Source organism: Microcebus murinus, chromosome X (genome assembly GCF_040939455.1).
Source record: "Microcebus murinus isolate Inina chromosome X, M.murinus_Inina_mat1.0, whole genome shotgun sequence".
Taxonomy (NCBI): domain Eukaryota; kingdom Metazoa; phylum Chordata; class Mammalia; order Primates; family Cheirogaleidae; genus Microcebus; species Microcebus murinus.
In genome coordinates, this window is record NC_134136.1 from 9,126,996 (window position 1) to 9,144,473 (window position 17,478).

The 17,478-nt window shown below is 38.3% G+C and overlaps 1 protein-coding gene and 1 non-coding gene across 3 annotated transcripts in view; both read left to right on the plus strand.

The window, feature by feature from the left end:
* ATP7A (ATPase copper transporting alpha) overlaps nt 1-17,478 on the plus strand; it is a 138,574-nt gene that overhangs the window by 77,529 nt on the left and 43,567 nt on the right. For both annotated transcript variants that reach the window (XM_075999565.1, XM_012755345.3), the window contains 2 exons: nt 8,179-8,668; nt 9,195-9,920. In XM_075999565.1, the coding sequence (XP_075855680.1) occupies nt 8,179-8,668; nt 9,195-9,920 (1,216 nt within the window). The remainder of the gene's footprint in view (nt 1-8,178; nt 8,669-9,194; nt 9,921-17,478) is intronic.
* LOC142865967 (U1 spliceosomal RNA) lies at nt 3,221-3,384 on the plus strand. Its single transcript, XR_012916061.1, has one exon. It is a non-coding gene; the product is annotated as a U1 spliceosomal RNA (small nuclear RNA).

Genomic DNA, 17,478 nt, shown 5'->3' on the forward strand with positions numbered 1-17,478 from the left:
TAGTTTTTGGTTAATTCAAAACATAAGTGGTGGATCAAATATATTAGAACTTCAGGGTTATTGATGAATTATTTCACATTTCTGATTTCAGCCTCCACATCTGTAAAATGATAGAATCCTTTCAAGCTCTGAAAAGTCTGTAATTACCTTTATGTTGAGTTGTTATATGAAAATGACAGAAAGTGAGCTTTTTAAAAAGATTTTTAATTCTTTAGCCATTATATACAAGAGACTTGAGAAAGTGAGCTTTAAACCATCTGAAGCTCTCACACTTGCTGAGCAGCATGTTAACCTGAATTTATTGTGACGTCATATAAATTGATGCCTGAGGGATAAAAACAGAATTTCAGTGTGCTAAAACTTTAGCCAAGGAACTTTCCCCATTGGGACTGTTAAAAATGAGGAAATATTAAAATGTCCTGATTGTCAATTCTGCTAAAAACCCAAAGAAATATGTTTTTAAATCATTTTAAATTTAAATGAGCATGGGAGAAAATGTGAAATGTGTGTGGGGGGAAAACTAATAATATAATTAAAATTTGGTTTAAATGCTAAAAATATTTTATGCTTTTCGGGTGTTTTTACATATAAGCCACACATTGCTCAAATCACAGGCACGGAATTTTAGTTTTTCCAGGAAGTTGGAAATCGTATAGCCTAATCATTTATAGATGGAAAGAGTATGGACTTTGGAGTTACATACACCTGCTTTTGAATCCTAGCCCTTTCATTTTCTTGCTGGGTTTGTTGGGCAATTTATTCAGTTTTCTAACCTTTATATAGGAAACTGGATTACCTTTGTCTTAGTCTGTTCAGGCTGCTATAAAAAAATACCATAAACTGGGTGGCTTATAAACAACAGAAACTTACTTCTTCCAGTTCTAGAAGCTGAGAAGGCCAAAATCAAGGTACAGGCAAATTTGGTGTCTGGTAAAGGTTGACTTCCTGGTTCATAGATGGTGCCTTCTTGTTGTATCCTCACATGGTAGAACAGGCAAGGCAGCTCTCTGGGGCCTCTTATTTTTATTTATTTATTTACTCTTTATTTATTTATTTTTAGAGGCAGGATTTCACTGTGTGGGCCAGGCTGGAGTACAGTGGCCTGATATAGCTCATTGTAACCTGGAACTCCTGGGCTCAACTGATCCTTCCACCTCAGCCTTCTGAGTAGATGGGACTTACAGGCATGTTTCATCACTGTCTGGCTAATTTTTAAAATTTTTTTGTAGAGATGAGGGCTTGCTATGTTGCCCAGGCTAGTCTCGAACTCCTGGCCTCAAGCGATCCTCCCACCTCAGCTTCCTTAAATGCTAGTATTAAAGGCATGAACCATCACACCTCTTCTGGGGCCTCTTTTTTTGTTTTTGAGACAGAGTCTCACTCTGTTGCCCAGGCTAGAGTGAGTGCCATGGCATCAGCCTAGCTCACAGCAACCTCAATCTCCTGGGCTCAAGCGATCCTACTGCCTCAGCCTCCCGAGTAGCTGGGACTACAGGCATGTGCCACCATGCCCGGCTAATTTTTTCTATATATCTTAGTTAGCCAATTAATTTCTTTCTATTTATAGTAGAGATGGGGTGTCGCTCTTGCTCAGGCTGGTTTCGAACCCCTGACCTTGAGCAATCCGCCAGCCTCAGAGTGCTAGGATTACAGGCGTGAGCCACCGTGCCCGGCCTGGGGCCTCTTTTATAAGGGCACTATTCCCAATCTTTAGGGCTCTGCCCTCATTACTTAATCACCTCCCAAAGGCCCTATCTCCTAATACTGTCTCATTTTGGGGGTTAGGATTTCAACAGATGAATTTTCGGGGGACATATTCAGACTATAGCACCTTTCATTATCAAATAAGAAAGAATACAAAAGAGAAAAAATGTACTAGTGACAGCCCAAGAAGCGATAGTAACACAGATTTTAGCTTTCATAGAAAGAGCTAAAAAGATTATTGTGTTTAACGGTGGAGGGGGCATGGGCAATATATGTAACCTTAACACTTGTACCCCCATAATATGCTAAAAAAAAGATTTAGCAAATGATAATTAGAGAAATTGTCTCATAGATCAGCATTGACTGGTTTTAGATTCTGCAACAATTATAATAAAATGAGCAATAGCTTAAAAAAAAAGATTATTGTGTTTAGTCTCTGAGGAAACTTAAACCCTTAGAAGTAGGGTGATTTGTCCAAGGTCCTAGCTTTCATATTACCTGAGAGTATATACAGGATGCAGCCTTTGTATGTGCATGCAAATTATACAGAAATCATATGCAGATCAAGTATACCGTGCCTGAATTTCATTTTTGACATTTAAGAGATACAGAACATAATAAGCATTAACACAATGGATCTTTATAATTCCTGTGACAGTCAGTACCCTCACTATTAATGCAGTTGAAGCCACAGAGCACATTTGGTTTATTTTCCTTTCTTCTCTCCCACCACACCCTTCATCGAAATACAGTGAATAGTCCTCCACCTTGAGTCTTTTCTATGAGCCATATTAAAAGTTTGTAGGCTATTATGTTTATCTTCAGAGGAACTAGTGGTATAAATGGAAAAATAGTTCCTCTGAAAATAAAAATAACAGTATTGATTCCTAATAAAAGATTCTGAGAAAAAAATAAGCTGTTAAAACTTTGTAACAATGTGGGGAATGAGGGGAATGTTACTTTGAAAGTGGGAACATACAAAAGAAGAGCAGTGCAGACTTAAAATCAGACTGCCATACTTTTTTTTTTTATTTTTTTTATTTTTTTTTTTAAGACTAGTCAAGTGCAGTAGTGAGGAGGGGGGAAAGTAGTAGAACAAGGAGTTCAATCTGTAACTGACTGTGAACAATCACGTGAGATAACTCACTACCTTCGGACCAGCCCTTTTTTTTTTTTTTTTTTTTTTTTGGAGACAGTCTCACTTTGTCTCCCAGGCTAGAGTGAGTGCCGTGGCATCAGCCTAGCCCACAGCAACCTCAAACTCCTGGGCTCAAGCGATCCTCCTGCCTCAGCCTCCCGAGTAGCTGGGACTACAGGCATGCGCCACCATGGCCGGCTAATTTTTTTTTCTATATATATTAGTTGGCCAATTAATTTCTTTCTATTTATAGTAGAGACGGGGTCTTGCTCTTGCTCAGGCTGGTTTCGAACTCCTGAACTCAAATGATCCACCCGCCTCGGCCTCTCAGAGTGCTAGGATTACAGGCATGAGCCACCACGCCCGGCCCAGACTGCCATACTTACCTGGCAGGGGAGATATCGTGATCACCAAGGTGGTTTTTCCAGGGTGAGGCTTATCCATTGCACTCCGGATGTGCTGACCCCTGCGATTTCCCCAAATGTGGGAAACTTGACTGCATAAATTGTAGTAGTGGGGGACTGTGTTCACGCTTTCCCATAAAAAAAAAAAAAGAAATCAAGACTGCCAGGAGCAATTTCCAACTCTGTGCAGTCATGCCTGGTTTTGCTCACCATTGTATCCCCAGCAGTTAGCACACTGCCAGGCACTCAGTAAATATTTGTTGAATAAATAAATGTCATCTTAGCTTCCTGCCCAAGGAACTAATACCGAGAACTGTATTGCAATAATTACTGTGTGAATTTCCTCTTAAAAGAAAATAAGGTCCTGTTTAATTTTGTTTCCTTTGAGACCTTAGGTTTGAAAAATCTCTTTGATATCTAACATTTAGAGGAAAAGTTGAGTGCTATTACCCCAAGGAGGAACATTCTGTTTGTACACGAAGTATGGTTGGTCGATTTTGAAACTCACAAATAAAATTTACTAAATAAGAAAGTGTTTTCCTGTCTACAGCATGCAAATTGCATTGGTTAATATGACTTTTTTGTATAGTATTTTATACATAGTTTTATATATATTTTATACATAGTTTCCTTATGTCTTTTATAAAAAAAAAAGATAGGCTAAAGCAGTAGAAAGTATGGCAAACCATTCAGTGACAAAGTAGTTTTTGTTTTTAACAACAGAACAATTTCTCACTGGGCATGTTGGTAATTTGACATTTTTGAGGGGGGGAAAGTATTTTAAAATTAGGTCTTGTTTAAGCAATACCAGATACAATATATTTAAACCCACAATAGAGTTCTGGGTATTAGTTCCTTGGGCAGGAAGCTAAGATGGCATTTATTTATTCAACAAATATTTACTGAGTGCCTGGCAGTGTGCTAGCTGCCGGGGATACAATGGTGAGCAAAACCAGGCATGACTGCATGAGCTGGAAATTGTTGGTGGCAGTCTGATTTTTTTTTTTTTTTAGAGGAAAACGTAAACACAGTCCCCCACTACCACAAAGGATCCTTTTAAGTTGGTACTTTATCAGAAAAAGTACAATAGTACCTAGAGCAGTAGTGTCCAAGAACATTCTACAATGGTGGAAGTGTTTTATCTGCCCTGACTGGTATGGCAGCCACTAGCCACATTGGTCACTGAACACTTGAAATGTGGCTGGTGTAACTGAGGAACTGAATTTTATTTTGAGATAGAGTTTTGCTTTGTTGTCCTGGGTGGTGTTCAGTGGCATCATCATAGCTAACTGCAACCTCAAACTCCTGGATTCAAGCAATCCTCCTGCCTCAGCCTCCCTAATAGCTGGGACTACATCTGTGTGCCACCACACTTGGCTAGTTTTTAAACATTTTTTGTAGAGATGAGGGTCTTACTATGTTGCTCAGGCTGATCTTGAACTGTTGGCCTCAAGTGATCCTCCCACCTTGGCCCACCAAAGTGCTAGGATTACAGATGTGAGCCATTGCACCTGGCCAGGAACTGAATTTTTAACCTAATATGAATATATTTTTGTTTTGAAAAATTATCATCTAGTAAAATGTACTTCTTTTGGTGTACAGTTCTTTGAAGAAATTCTTTTAGTTTTGTGAACGTTAATGCATGCATAGATTCACTTAACTACCACCTCAACCAGTACATAGCACAGTCCTATTACCCCCCAAAACTCCCTCATGCTACCCTGTCTCCTATCTCTAGCTCCTAGAAGCCACTGTTCTGTTCTCCATCTTCCCCTTTAGTTGGGATGTTTAAATTACTTAAAGTCATTTTTTAAATCAGAAAATCATTGGCCTCCAGAGGATAAGATTAAAGTTTAAAAGAGGATCACTTTAAAAACAAAAAGACACAAAAGCCTTCATTTGATAGTGGCTACAGTTATACTGCATCTCTTTCAAAAGTTTATGTCTCAACTATATATGGTTTGGCTAGTCTGTGGTTTATTCTTGGAAAAAATTGAATAGTGTAATCCAATACCAAATATAAATTAATCCCCTAATTCTTTTGCTTTGGATCTTTTATAATAGTGATCTCTTTCATCACTAAGAACAAACTAACCAACTAGAATTATCAGAGTCTTAGAAACTTTATATGTCATAGGCAAATTTCAGATTTTCACCAAATACATAGTCGTCAATTATCAAGCTAAAGGAAGAGATAAAAATAGGAAGTTCATTCAAATAGGTGAAAGATTTAACTATATAACTATTGTAGACAATTGAAAGTTAGATTTTCTACTCTGAATTACTTTTAAATATATTTTTGAGTTTTTTATGAAACAAAGCTTTTTACTAGGAATTAATAATTATAATAATACCCATATTTTAAACTGCTTTTTGAATATTGATATTCTACTGGCATCTCAAAATCAATAGTTCCAGAACTAAATTCATCATCTCTCTTTTCCCTCCACTCTAACCTTTTAAATTCCTCCTGTTTTCCTCCTCTCTGTCTGGTATCAGTTAATGGTATCATCATCTAGCCACTGGTCCAAGCCAGAACCTTTAAGTCATCCTAGTCAGCTCCCTTACCCTTTATATCTCATTAGTAGGCCCTGCCCTCCTAAATGTACCTTGGAACTTCCCCTTTTCTCTTTATCCCCAGTGTTCATGCCTTAATTCCGACCCTCTCTTGCATCACTGTTGCAATTCCAATAGCCTCCTAGCTGATTTCTCTTCCTCCTGTATGATTCTACCCCACCTTAATATCATCTTCCACGCTGCCTCCCAAATGTTTCTTCTCTAAAATGAAAATCTGATCATTTCATTCCTCTGCTTAACTTTCCCATGACTCCTCATTACCTATAGGATATATTACAAACCATTATTGGTATATAAGACCTCACAATAAAGCAGTTGCCTAATTCTCCAGGCTCTCATCTTTCCCTACTTTTGTATTTTCATTTGTCTGAAATTCCCTGCCTTATATATCCTTGCAGATTCCTGTTTGTTCTTTTTTTTTTTTTTTTGAGACAGAGTCTTGCTTTGTTGCCCAGGCTAGAGTGAGTGCCATGGTGTCAGCCTAGCTCACAGCAACCTCAAACTCCTGGGCTCAAGCAATCCTCCTGCGTCAGCCTCCGGAGTAGCTGGGACTACAGGCATGCGCCACCATGCCCGGCCAATTTTTTCTATATATATGTTAGTTGCCCAATTAATGTCTTTCTATTTATAGTAGAGACGGGGTCTCGCTCTTGCTCAGGCTGGTTTCGAACTCCTGACCTCGAGCAATCCGCCCGCCTTGGCCTCCCACAGTGCTAGGATTGCAGGCGTGAGGCACCGCGCCCAGCCTGTTCTTTAATGCTCAGGTGTTATCTCCCCTGAGAAGCCTTTTTTGACCCATATTCCCAGGGATGAATGAGTATCCCTTTTCTATATTCTCTGTCCTAATAGTGCTTCCTGTGACTGTGACATGTTTAGCTTTATATCCTGAGAATCCCAGTTCCTGACACACAGAGTAAGTGCTCGATAAATATCAGTTGTTCAGTTACTTTTACACAACTTGTTGCAGTTACAAATGACTTTCCTATTTATTTACTCATATAATCCTTATAACAGCCCTGACAGATAATAGGGCATATTTTCTCATTTTTCAGATGCTAGAACTAATGAGTATGGTTGACTAGTAAGTGGAGAATTGACACTGGAACTCAAATTTTCTGACTCCCAACCCAGTATGTGTATGGATGTGTGTGTGTGTGTGTGTGTCTGTCTGTCTTCGTTATTAATCTTTGTAAAATGTTAGCCAAAGAAGTGCGGTCATGACAGTAATTAAATTATATGCAGTAGCTGAGCTTTAAGAGTATAGTCGTTGTTCTAATCTAATCAGGCAAAACAACAAAGATGTTCTTATTTTGAACAAAATTAATACTATGCCCTAGTGACTTAGGGGGATATAGGAGTATATGCTACAAAATTCTATGAATACTGCCTTCACTCAAAATTCTATGAATACTGCCTTCACTCAAAATTCTATGAATACTGCCTTCACTCATAAATTGGTATGTTTATATCTTTTCTTGCCAACAAAGTTATCTTAATGGAAAATCTTTTTAGATTTTTATTTATTTATTAGAGCACACTTAGGATAGATATCTGTTTTTTAATTGATATGTAATAGTTGTACATATTTTAGGGAATTCAACATTTTTTAAAATTAAACTTCATATTACCTTTAATTTTCCTGTAGTTGATCCTGTTTCCTGTATCACTTTTTGAATTGGTACAGTGTGAAGTGTTAGAGTAATTTGTGGAGGGAGGTGGTAGGAAAGAGTAGTTTGTACTTTGTTGTGAAATTCTAGGGTGTGTTTATCCATGCACATGTTTCAAATGCCTGATTCATGCATGCTTACCTATAACTTTACCATTCTTGTATGTACACAAAACATTTTATGTTTATTTCTAATGAGAATAGTAAAGATGAAAACTACTAGAGAAACTTCTTTAGGTTAAGTTATTTGTTTCATTCTTCTTTTTTTTTTTTTTTTTTTAAGATAGAGTCTCACTCTGTTCCCCGTGCTAGAGTGCCGTAGCATCAGCCTAGCTCACAGCAACCTCAAACTCCTGGGCTCAAGTGATCCTCCTGCCTCAGCCTTCCGGGCTGCTGGGACTATAGGCATGTGCCACCATGCCCAGCTAATTTTTTCTATATATTTTTAGTTGGCCAATTCATTTCTTTCTATTTATAGTAGAGACGGGGTCTCACTCTTGCTCCGGCTGGTATCAAACTCCTGACCTTGAGCGATCCTCCCACCTCGGCCTCCCAGAGTGCTAGGATTACAGGCATGAGCCACCGTGCGGGCCTGTTTCATTCTTCTTGAATGTGGTACAATGATTAATATTTTTAAAGTTCTGTGTCATAATTTAATTAAATTGATTTCTGAAATTTCTTTCCAAAAGGTTTCACTGGAAGAAAAAAATGCGACTATTATTTATGACGCTAAACTACAGACCCCAAAGACCCTACAGGAAGCTATCGATGACATGGGGTTTGATGCTATTCTCCATAATCCTAACCCTCTCCCTGTTTTAACTGACACTGTGTTTCTGACTCTTACCTCTTCACTGGCTCCATCATGGGACAATATCCAAAGCACATTGCTCAAGACCAAGGGCGTGACAGACGTTAAAATTTCCCCTCAGCAAAGAACTGCAGTAGTGACAATAATCCCTTCTATAGTGAATGCCAATCAGATAATAGAGCTGGTTCCAGATCTCAGTTTAGATATTGGAACAATGGAGAAAAAGTCAGGAAATTGCGAAGATCACAATATGGCTCAAGCAGGTGAAGTCATGCTGAAGATGAAAGTGGAAGGGATGACCTGCCATTCGTGCACTAGCACCATTGAAGGAAAAATCGGGAAACTTCAAGGTGTTCAGCGAATTAAAGGTAATATATCCTGGTATTGTTTGATTATTTTGTAAGGCTTAGTTTTCTGTTTCTATCTTTTAACTTTTGACTTTCTTCTTAAGCATGGGTTTTGAATCCATGGGACTAGAGTGCTTATTGCTTCATCGAAGTTTGAGGTACAGCATAGTCCCAGGATTAATGTCAGTAAAGTTAATGATTATAATTAAAGGTTATATGAACCTTGAATTGAAGTTTAGCAGAAAAGGCAGCTGGGGTGACGATTCATGGAGTTCAGAGATCTTAGTACAACATGCCTGGGGTACTTTTTACCTCTAATATATTTCTACTTAGGCATGCCGAAACTTGGAGACCATAGCTATAATAGTTATCTTTTACTTGTTTCCAGTCTATGTCAATAATATTTTCTGAAAAGAAGAAAATTATTTTAAGAAAAGATGATGACAAGAGTGAGAGAAAAACAATTATTTGTGGTTATTGATTCAGATGTTTTCTGAAGTGGCCCAGGAATAACTGAATTAAATAATTGTTTCTTTTTATTAACTAGTCTCCCTGGACAACCAAGAAGCTACTATTGTTTATCAACCTCATGTCATTACAGTAGAGGAAATAAAAAAGCAGATTGAAGCTGTGGGCTTTCCAGCATTCATCAAAAAACAGCCCAAGGGCCTCAAATTGGGAGCTATTGATGTAGAACGTCTAAAGAACACACCAGTCAAATCCTCAGAGGGATCACAGCAAAGGAGTTCATCATATACCAGTGATTCAACGGCCACTTTCATCATAGATGGCATGCATTGTAAATCATGTGTGTCAAATATTGAAAGTACTTTATCTACACTCCAATACGTAAGCAGCATAGTAGTTTCTTTAGAGAATAGGTCTGCCATTATAAAGTACAATGCAAGCTCAGTCACTCCAGAAGCCCTGAGAAAAGCAATAGAGGCCGTATCACCAGGGCAATATAGAGTTAGCATTGCAAGTGAAGTTAAGAGTACCTTGAACTCTCCCTCCAGCTCCTGTCTTCAGAAGACTCCTTTGGACATAGTTAGCCAGCCTCTGACACAAGAAACTGTGATAAACATTGATGGCATGACTTGTAGTTCTTGTGTGCAGTCTATTGAGGATGTCATATCAAAAAAGGAAGGTGTAAAATCCATACAAGTCTCCCTTGCAAATAGCAGTGGGACTGTTGAGTATGATCCTCTACTAACCTCTCCAGAAACCTTGAGAGAAGCAATAGAAGACATGGGATTTAATGCTACCTTGTCAGGTAATTATCATTTTTTCTTTGATTCTACTAATATTCTTTTATTTACATTTTGCTATTTCTTTCAGCTTTTATCAATGAAAAATGCTTCATGGGCCCTACCATTCCACTTTTTGGAAATAAGTCCTATAGAGGTAGTTAGTGATGTATACAAAGATGCATAAGGCTGTTTGTATAATTATGTATAATATTTAAAACCTAGAAACAATAAATAACTCATGCTACAAGTATATGATGAAATGCTATGAAACCATAAAGATTATGGTATTAAAGATACTTAATGTCAGGAAAAGTGTATGAGATATTTTGTTAAACAAAAAACAAACCAAGCTGAAAAGTTGTACATACTGTGATCAAAATGTTATAAACAAATGTATATGAATTTATACCATGTATATATTATTTATATATATGAATGAATAAGATTCTTAGTAGAACATGAACCAAGATTTTAACAATAATTATCTTTGGATGGTAGGTTAGGGATTTTTATTTCCATTGTGCTTTCCTGTGTATTATAAGTTTTTTTTTTTATGACAAGGATGTATGTGTGTATGTACGTATGTGTTTATGTATTTATATAACTGGAGAAGTAAATGCTGTTTTAAAAAGAAAGAGGCTGGGCATGGTGGCTTATGCCTGTAATCCTAGCACTTTGGGAGACCGAGGTGGGAGGATCGCTTGAGGCCAGGAATTGAAGACCAGCCTGGGCAATGGCGAGACCCCATTTCTACCAAAAAAGAAAAGAAAAGAAAAGAGATAGAAATAAAAATAAGATTTTAACTGGTGTTCTATATTTAGGCATTCAAATTAAACTGACTCCAGAGCTATCCCAAAGTCTTCATATTTCCTGACAGCTTTTAACTTTGAGCTAAAAGCAAAAATGTATATCCAGTGGAATTTACCTATGTGAACTTGTTGTTTTGAACCAGAATTGACCCTGGCCTTGAATTGAACTGAAAAATGCCCTAACGAAATTTCTTGCTTTAAATAACAATTGAAAAGTTATACAGCTAATTTCCAGACAATGTCATTAATCTTTGCTATTCTGATTAGAAAGAAGGCTATCAAATCAGTTAATCAAAAATTTTATTAAATACATGGCCCAATTATTATGGTAGATAAGTGTTAATGAGAAAGGACCTAGAGATATACCAACCATTCTTAATTTTCATATTGATGACAAATAGTAGAAATTATAGAATTTTTACTTTTAAATATTGAAATGTAGTTTACATACCATAAAATTTGCCCTTTTAAAGAATACAATCCAGTGGTTATTAGTATATTCACAGATTTTTGCAGCCATCACCACTATATAATTTTAGAACATTTTCATCAGTCCCAGAAGAAACCTCATACCTATTAAACCTCATACCTATTAGCAGTCACTGCCTATTTCTCCTCCCCATCCCTCAGCCCCTGGTAACCTTTGTTCTGTTTTCTATCTTTATGAATTTGGCTATTCTAGATACCTCATATAAGTGGAATCATATAATATTTGTCCTTTTGTGTCTGGATTCTTTTATTTATTATAATGTTTTCAAGGTTCATCCATGTTGTAGTATGTATCAGAATTTCATCACTTTTTTTTTTTTTTTTTTTTTTTTGAGACAGAGTCTCACTTTGTTGCCCAGGCTAGAATGAGTGCCGTGGCGTCAGCCTAGCTCACAGCAACCTCAACTCCTGGACTCAAGTGATCCTTCTGCTTCAACCTCCCAAATAGCTGGGGCTACAGGCATGCGCCACCATGCCCGGCTAATTTTTTTACTATGTATCTTTACTTGGCCAATTAATTTCTTTCTATTTTTAATAGAGACGGGGTCTCGCTCTTGCTCAGGCTGGTTTCAAACTCTTGACCTTGAGCAATCCTCCTGCCTCAGCCTCCCAGAGTGCTAGGATTACAGGCGTAAGCTACCTCGCCCAGCCCTAGTTTCAGCAAAATCTATTAATAGTTTTATCTATTGCCACTTACAGTTTTTAAAAATTTTCCAAATGATGCTGTTTGAAATTATATTGATTCCACATTTCACTACTTAATAATGTTCGATTATCCTTCAGAGTTTCTGTTAAGTTAAAAATACTTTGGCATACATAATACATTATGTTGTTAATGATGGACATCACATAAATAAGTTTAGTTTACATAAATGTCACTAAAACAAATTATAATATTCCTATGCCTCTTACATATAGGAACTCAATATCAATTTATATCACATATGATAGAAAACATATTTTTCATGTTCACATTTGGTATTTGTCATTATACTAAGCAAGGGCCTCACAAACTTTCAGATTGGACTCAAAAATGGAATTTTTTATATTCACTTGGATCTGTATTTTTGCATCTTAAAGTATGGTTCTCAGACCAGCAGCACCCAGGAGCTTGTTAGATATTCAGGGACTCACGCCTGTAATCCTAGCACTCTGGTAGGCCGAGGCGGGAGGGTTACTCAAGGTCAGGAGTTCGAAACCAGCCTGAAGAGCGGGACCCTGTCTTTACTAAAAATAGAAAGAAATTAATTAGCCAACTAAAAATATATAGGAAAAATTAGCCAGGAATGGTGGCGCATGCCTGTAGTCCCAGCTACTCAGGAGGCTGAGGCAAAAGAGTCGCTTGAGCCCAGGAGTTTGAGATTGCTGTGAGCTAGGCAGATGCCACGGCACTCTAGCCCCAGGCAACAGAGTGAGACTCTGTCTAAAAAAAGAAAAAATAAAATGAAATACAGATTCTTTGGCCCTTTGCAGACCAATTAAATCAAAATCTGCATTTTAATTTTAATGAGCTCTCCAGGTAATTCATATGTCCATTAAAGTTTGAGAAACTGGTATAAATAATTATCTGCATTGACCTCTATGAATAAAATATATGAATTAGGCCGGGCGCGGTGGCTCACGCCTGTAATCCTAGCTCTCTGGGAGGCCGAGGCGGGCGGATTGCTCGAGGTCAGGAGTTCGAAACCAGCCTGAGCAAGAGTGAGACCCGTCTCTACTATAAATAGAAAGAAATTAATTGGCCAACTAATATATATAGAAAAAATTAGCCGGGCATGGTGGCGCATGCCTGTAGTCCCAGCCACTTGGGAGGCTGAGGCAGAAGGATCGCTTGAGCCCAGGAGTTTGAGGTTGCTGTGAGCTAGGCTGACGCCACGGCACTCACTCTAGCCTGGGCAACAAAGTGAGACTCTGTCTCAAAAAAAAAAAAAATATATATATATATATATATATATGAATTAAATATATGTTAACTTTGTTTACACAAACAAGTCCAGAAGCTTGATTTAATATGATGATAATACCAGTCATGTGCCCCCTAGTGATGTTTTGGTCAATGATTGGCCACATATATAATGATCGTGATCCCATAAGATTATAATGGAGCATATATATATATAAGCCTGATATATGGCACTTACTGGCATTGCAGACTAAGAAGAGGAAATGATTGATATTCAGGGCTGGGCACGGTGGTTCATGCCTATAATCCTAGCACTCTGGGAGGTCAAGGTAGGAGAATTGCTTGAGCTCAGGAGTTCGAGAACAGCTTAAGCAAGAGCGAGACCCCATCTCTACTAAAAAATAGGAAAAAAAAAATAGCTGAGCAACTAAAAATAGAAAAAAATTAGCCAGGCCTGGGCCTAGAGGTACGTGCCCATAGTCCCAGCTACTTGGGAGGCTGAGGCAGGAGGATCACTTGAGTCCAGGAGTTGGAGGTTGCCGTGAGCTAGGCTGACACCACGGCAGTCTAACCTGGGCCACAGAGCAAGACTCTGTCTCAAAAAAAAAAAAAAAAGATTAATATTCAATAATTGTGCTGGGACATTTGGTTTTTCATATGAAAAAAATTCATACAAAATACACATACCATCTAGGTTTGTATGAGTACACTTTATGATGTTCACACTGAAATTGCCTAACAATGCATTTTCTCAGAACGTGTTCCCATCATTTATATGACACATGACTGTATCGTATTAAATAATATAATTTAAAATAACTAGTATTTTATAAGGTTTTATATAATAAATGTGAGCAGAGCAAAAACAACTTTCAAATTATCTTAGGTGGCTTCAAAGATTGATTTGAACAATAGGAGAAATTTTGATCAGACTAGTAAGTGGAATTTAAGAGTATCTAATCCATCACTGGCACTGATTAGACAGCATCTATCTAGTCCTCAGGAACCATGAATGCAGCATGTTGAGTAACGTAACCGTGCCGTTTACCACAACCTACTATTGTTAAGGACCCTGGGAATCAATTATTCAAAAATTACCAGGATCCTGCTACATCCCCTGTGTCTAGTACAGCTCATAGCAAACACATTAATGGCCATGATGGATAGGTAAAAAACCTCAGCACAAAGCCGGGCGCGGTGGCTCACGCCTGTAATCCTAGCACTCTGGGAGGCTGAGGCGGGTGGATTGCTCGAGGTCAGGAGTTCGAAACCAGCCTGAGCAAGACCCTGTCTCTACTATAAAGAGAAAGAAATTAATTGGCCAACTAATATATATATAAAATTAGCCGGGCATGGTGGCACATGCCTGTAGTCCCAGCTACTCGGGAGGCTGAGGCAGAAGGATCACTCGAGCCCAGGAGTTTGAGGTTGCTGTGAGCTAGGCTGACGCCACGGCACTCACTCTAGCCTGGTCAACAAGCGAGACTCTGTCTCAAAAAAAAAAAAAAAAAAAAAACCTCAGCACAGTGAATGTCACCATAAAAGAACTGATAGAGCTGTGACTAGTGACCCATGTTGGTCTCAAATGACTGATTGCATTCTGTGATTCTGCAAGAGTTTAAGATGCCACCAGAATTGTGGCTACCCATTTTCTGAGTGTCACAATCCAGGCCTCACCATCTACCACTGTGACTCGTTGTTAGACAGAGGGATTGGCGCATTTTGCCTTTATGTCATAATAGTCCTGGGTGGGCCAGGTAATGAAGAAAATGGGAGATACCTTTTATCATGACCATAATTGTCATCATTCTCTTAAAGTAAAAAGACATATATGAAATTAAGTGGGCTGGGCGAGGTGGCTCATGCCTGTAATCCTAGCACTCTGGGAGGCCGAGGCGGGCGGATTGCTCCAGGTCAGGAGTTCGAAACCAGCCTGAGCAAGAGCGAGACCCCGTCTCTATTATACATAGAAAGAAGTTAATTGGCCAACTAATATATATAGAAAAAATTAGCCGGGCATGGTGGCGCATGCCTGTAGTCCCAGCTACTCAGGAGGCTGAGGCAGGAGGATTGCTTGAGCCCAGGAGTTTGAGGTTGCTGTGAGCTAGGCTGATGTCACAATACTCACTCTAGCCTGGGCAACAAAGCGAGACTCTGTCTCAAAAAAAATAAAAAAATAAATTAATTAAGTAATCACTAACCAATTAAAGCTAACAAAGTACTTGATTAAACTCCTTCCCTTTTTCATAACTTTTTATTTTTAACTAATTTCAAGCTTACAAAACTGTAAAAATAGAACAAAGAATTCCTGTTTATCAATTTCATGTAGATTCCCCAGTTAATATTCTACATTTATTTTATTATTGATAGATGGATAGACATACATTAATATATATACACACACATATATATATGTAATTTTTTCTGAACTGTTTGAGAGTTAGTTGCAGATATGTTGTTTATAATTGTTTTTAAGCCAGTTTCAGATTATGTGTTTGTTCTTCACATTCCACCAGGCACAGAACCTCCTACCAGTTTTGAATATCAGATTGGAAATCCTTCCTTGAATTTTTGGAATCATTTCTAATTGTTGCCTTAAGTACAGGAAAGTCAACTTTCCTTTGGATTCATTTAAGCATAAATAGTGTTGTTACAGGCTATAGACAAACTAATTAAAAGAAGCCAGCCATTTTATTCATTGTGACTTTTTAACACCTTCACTGCCTCTGTGGAAGATGGAAGCCTTTGCTTTTTTTTTGTTTTTGTTTTTTTTTTTTTTTTGCTTGCCACACACATAGTGTAAAGGTCACGATTTTATAGGTCTTTATTTAGTGGTCATGCTAAGGTAGCTAAAAGGGACTACCTTCTATGATTTATTTTGTTTTATTTATTTATTTTTTGAGACAGAGTCTCACTCTGTTGCCTGGGCTAGAGTGCGGTGGCATCAGCCTAGCTCACAGCAACCTCCAACTCCTGGGCTCAAGCGATCCTCCTGCCTCAGCCTCCCGAGTAGCTGGGACTACAGGCATGCGCCACCATACCCGGCTAATTGTTTCTATATATTTTTAGCTAGCCGATTAATTTCTTTCTCTTTTTAGTAGAGATGAGGTCTCGCTCTTGCTCAGGCTGGTCTCCTTGCTACTTGCTCAGGCTGGATCACTCCTGACCTTGAGTGATCCTCCTGCCTCAGCCTCCCAGAGTGCTAGGATTACAGGCATGAGGTACAACACCAAGCCTATGATTTATTTTAGAACATGAAAATTATAGATGGTATTCTAGGTTACATTTGGTACCTGAAATAACTAAATTCCTCTGGAGCAAGATGTAAAGCAGTTGGCAGTACAAAGTGTTTTTTCCTTGTCCAAGTTCATAAATACTTTTCAACAATAATTATGAGAGAATGAAGGAAGTTTTTATTTATTTATTTATTTTTTTAGATAGAGCCTCACTCTGTTGCCAGGGCTACAGTGCTGTGGCATCAGCCTAGCTCACAGCAACCTCAAACTCCTGGGCTCAAGCGATCCTTCTACCTCAGCCTCCTGGGTAGCTAGGACTACAGGAATGTGCCTCCATGCCTGGCTAATTTTTTCTATATACTTTTTAGTTGGCCAATTAATTTCTTTCTATTTTTTAGTAGAAATGGGGTCTCACTCTTGCTCAGGCTGGTTTCGAACTCCTGACCTTTAGCAATCCACCCGCCTCAGACTCCCAGAGTGCTAGGATTACAGATGTGAACCACCAAGCCTGGCCAGAAGGAAGCTTCTATCTAGACTGAAATAATGGTTTTTATTCAAAGCTGAATGCCCAGCCAGAAGGAAGCTTCTATCTAGACTAAAATAATGGTTTTTATTCAAAGCCGAAGCTATTTCCTTTTGGCAAATGAGCCTCCTTTTTTAAGTTCTTTAACATAACAGTGGTACTATTTGGTAAATTTCAACATCTGTGTTCTAAATAATGCTCTCACTATCTGAATGAATAGCTTACTAAAGTGATTCACTGACGATTAGAGACTAATTTAGGAACACTTTACTATTCAAAGCGTCCTTTGCTATACCCAGACCGGCTGCACTGCCATCACCTGGCAATTTGTGGAAATGCACAATCTCAGGCCCCACCCTAGATGTACAGAATCAGAATCTGCATTTTAACAGGGTCCCTCTGGTGATTGTATATACATTAAAATTTAAGAGGCTTTTATTATACTCGTTTGAGAAGTCTACATCATTATTCTTTAGGGAAATGGTTAGGCTTTTGTTAAAGTTTCTTCCAAAGATGCTCTTCAACATCCTGAACTGATGTTTTGTGCCAGGGGAGAAGGAACAAGTTATATAGATTAGTGGAAATTTATCCATCTCCTCTTTTCCTCCTTATCTCTGCAGG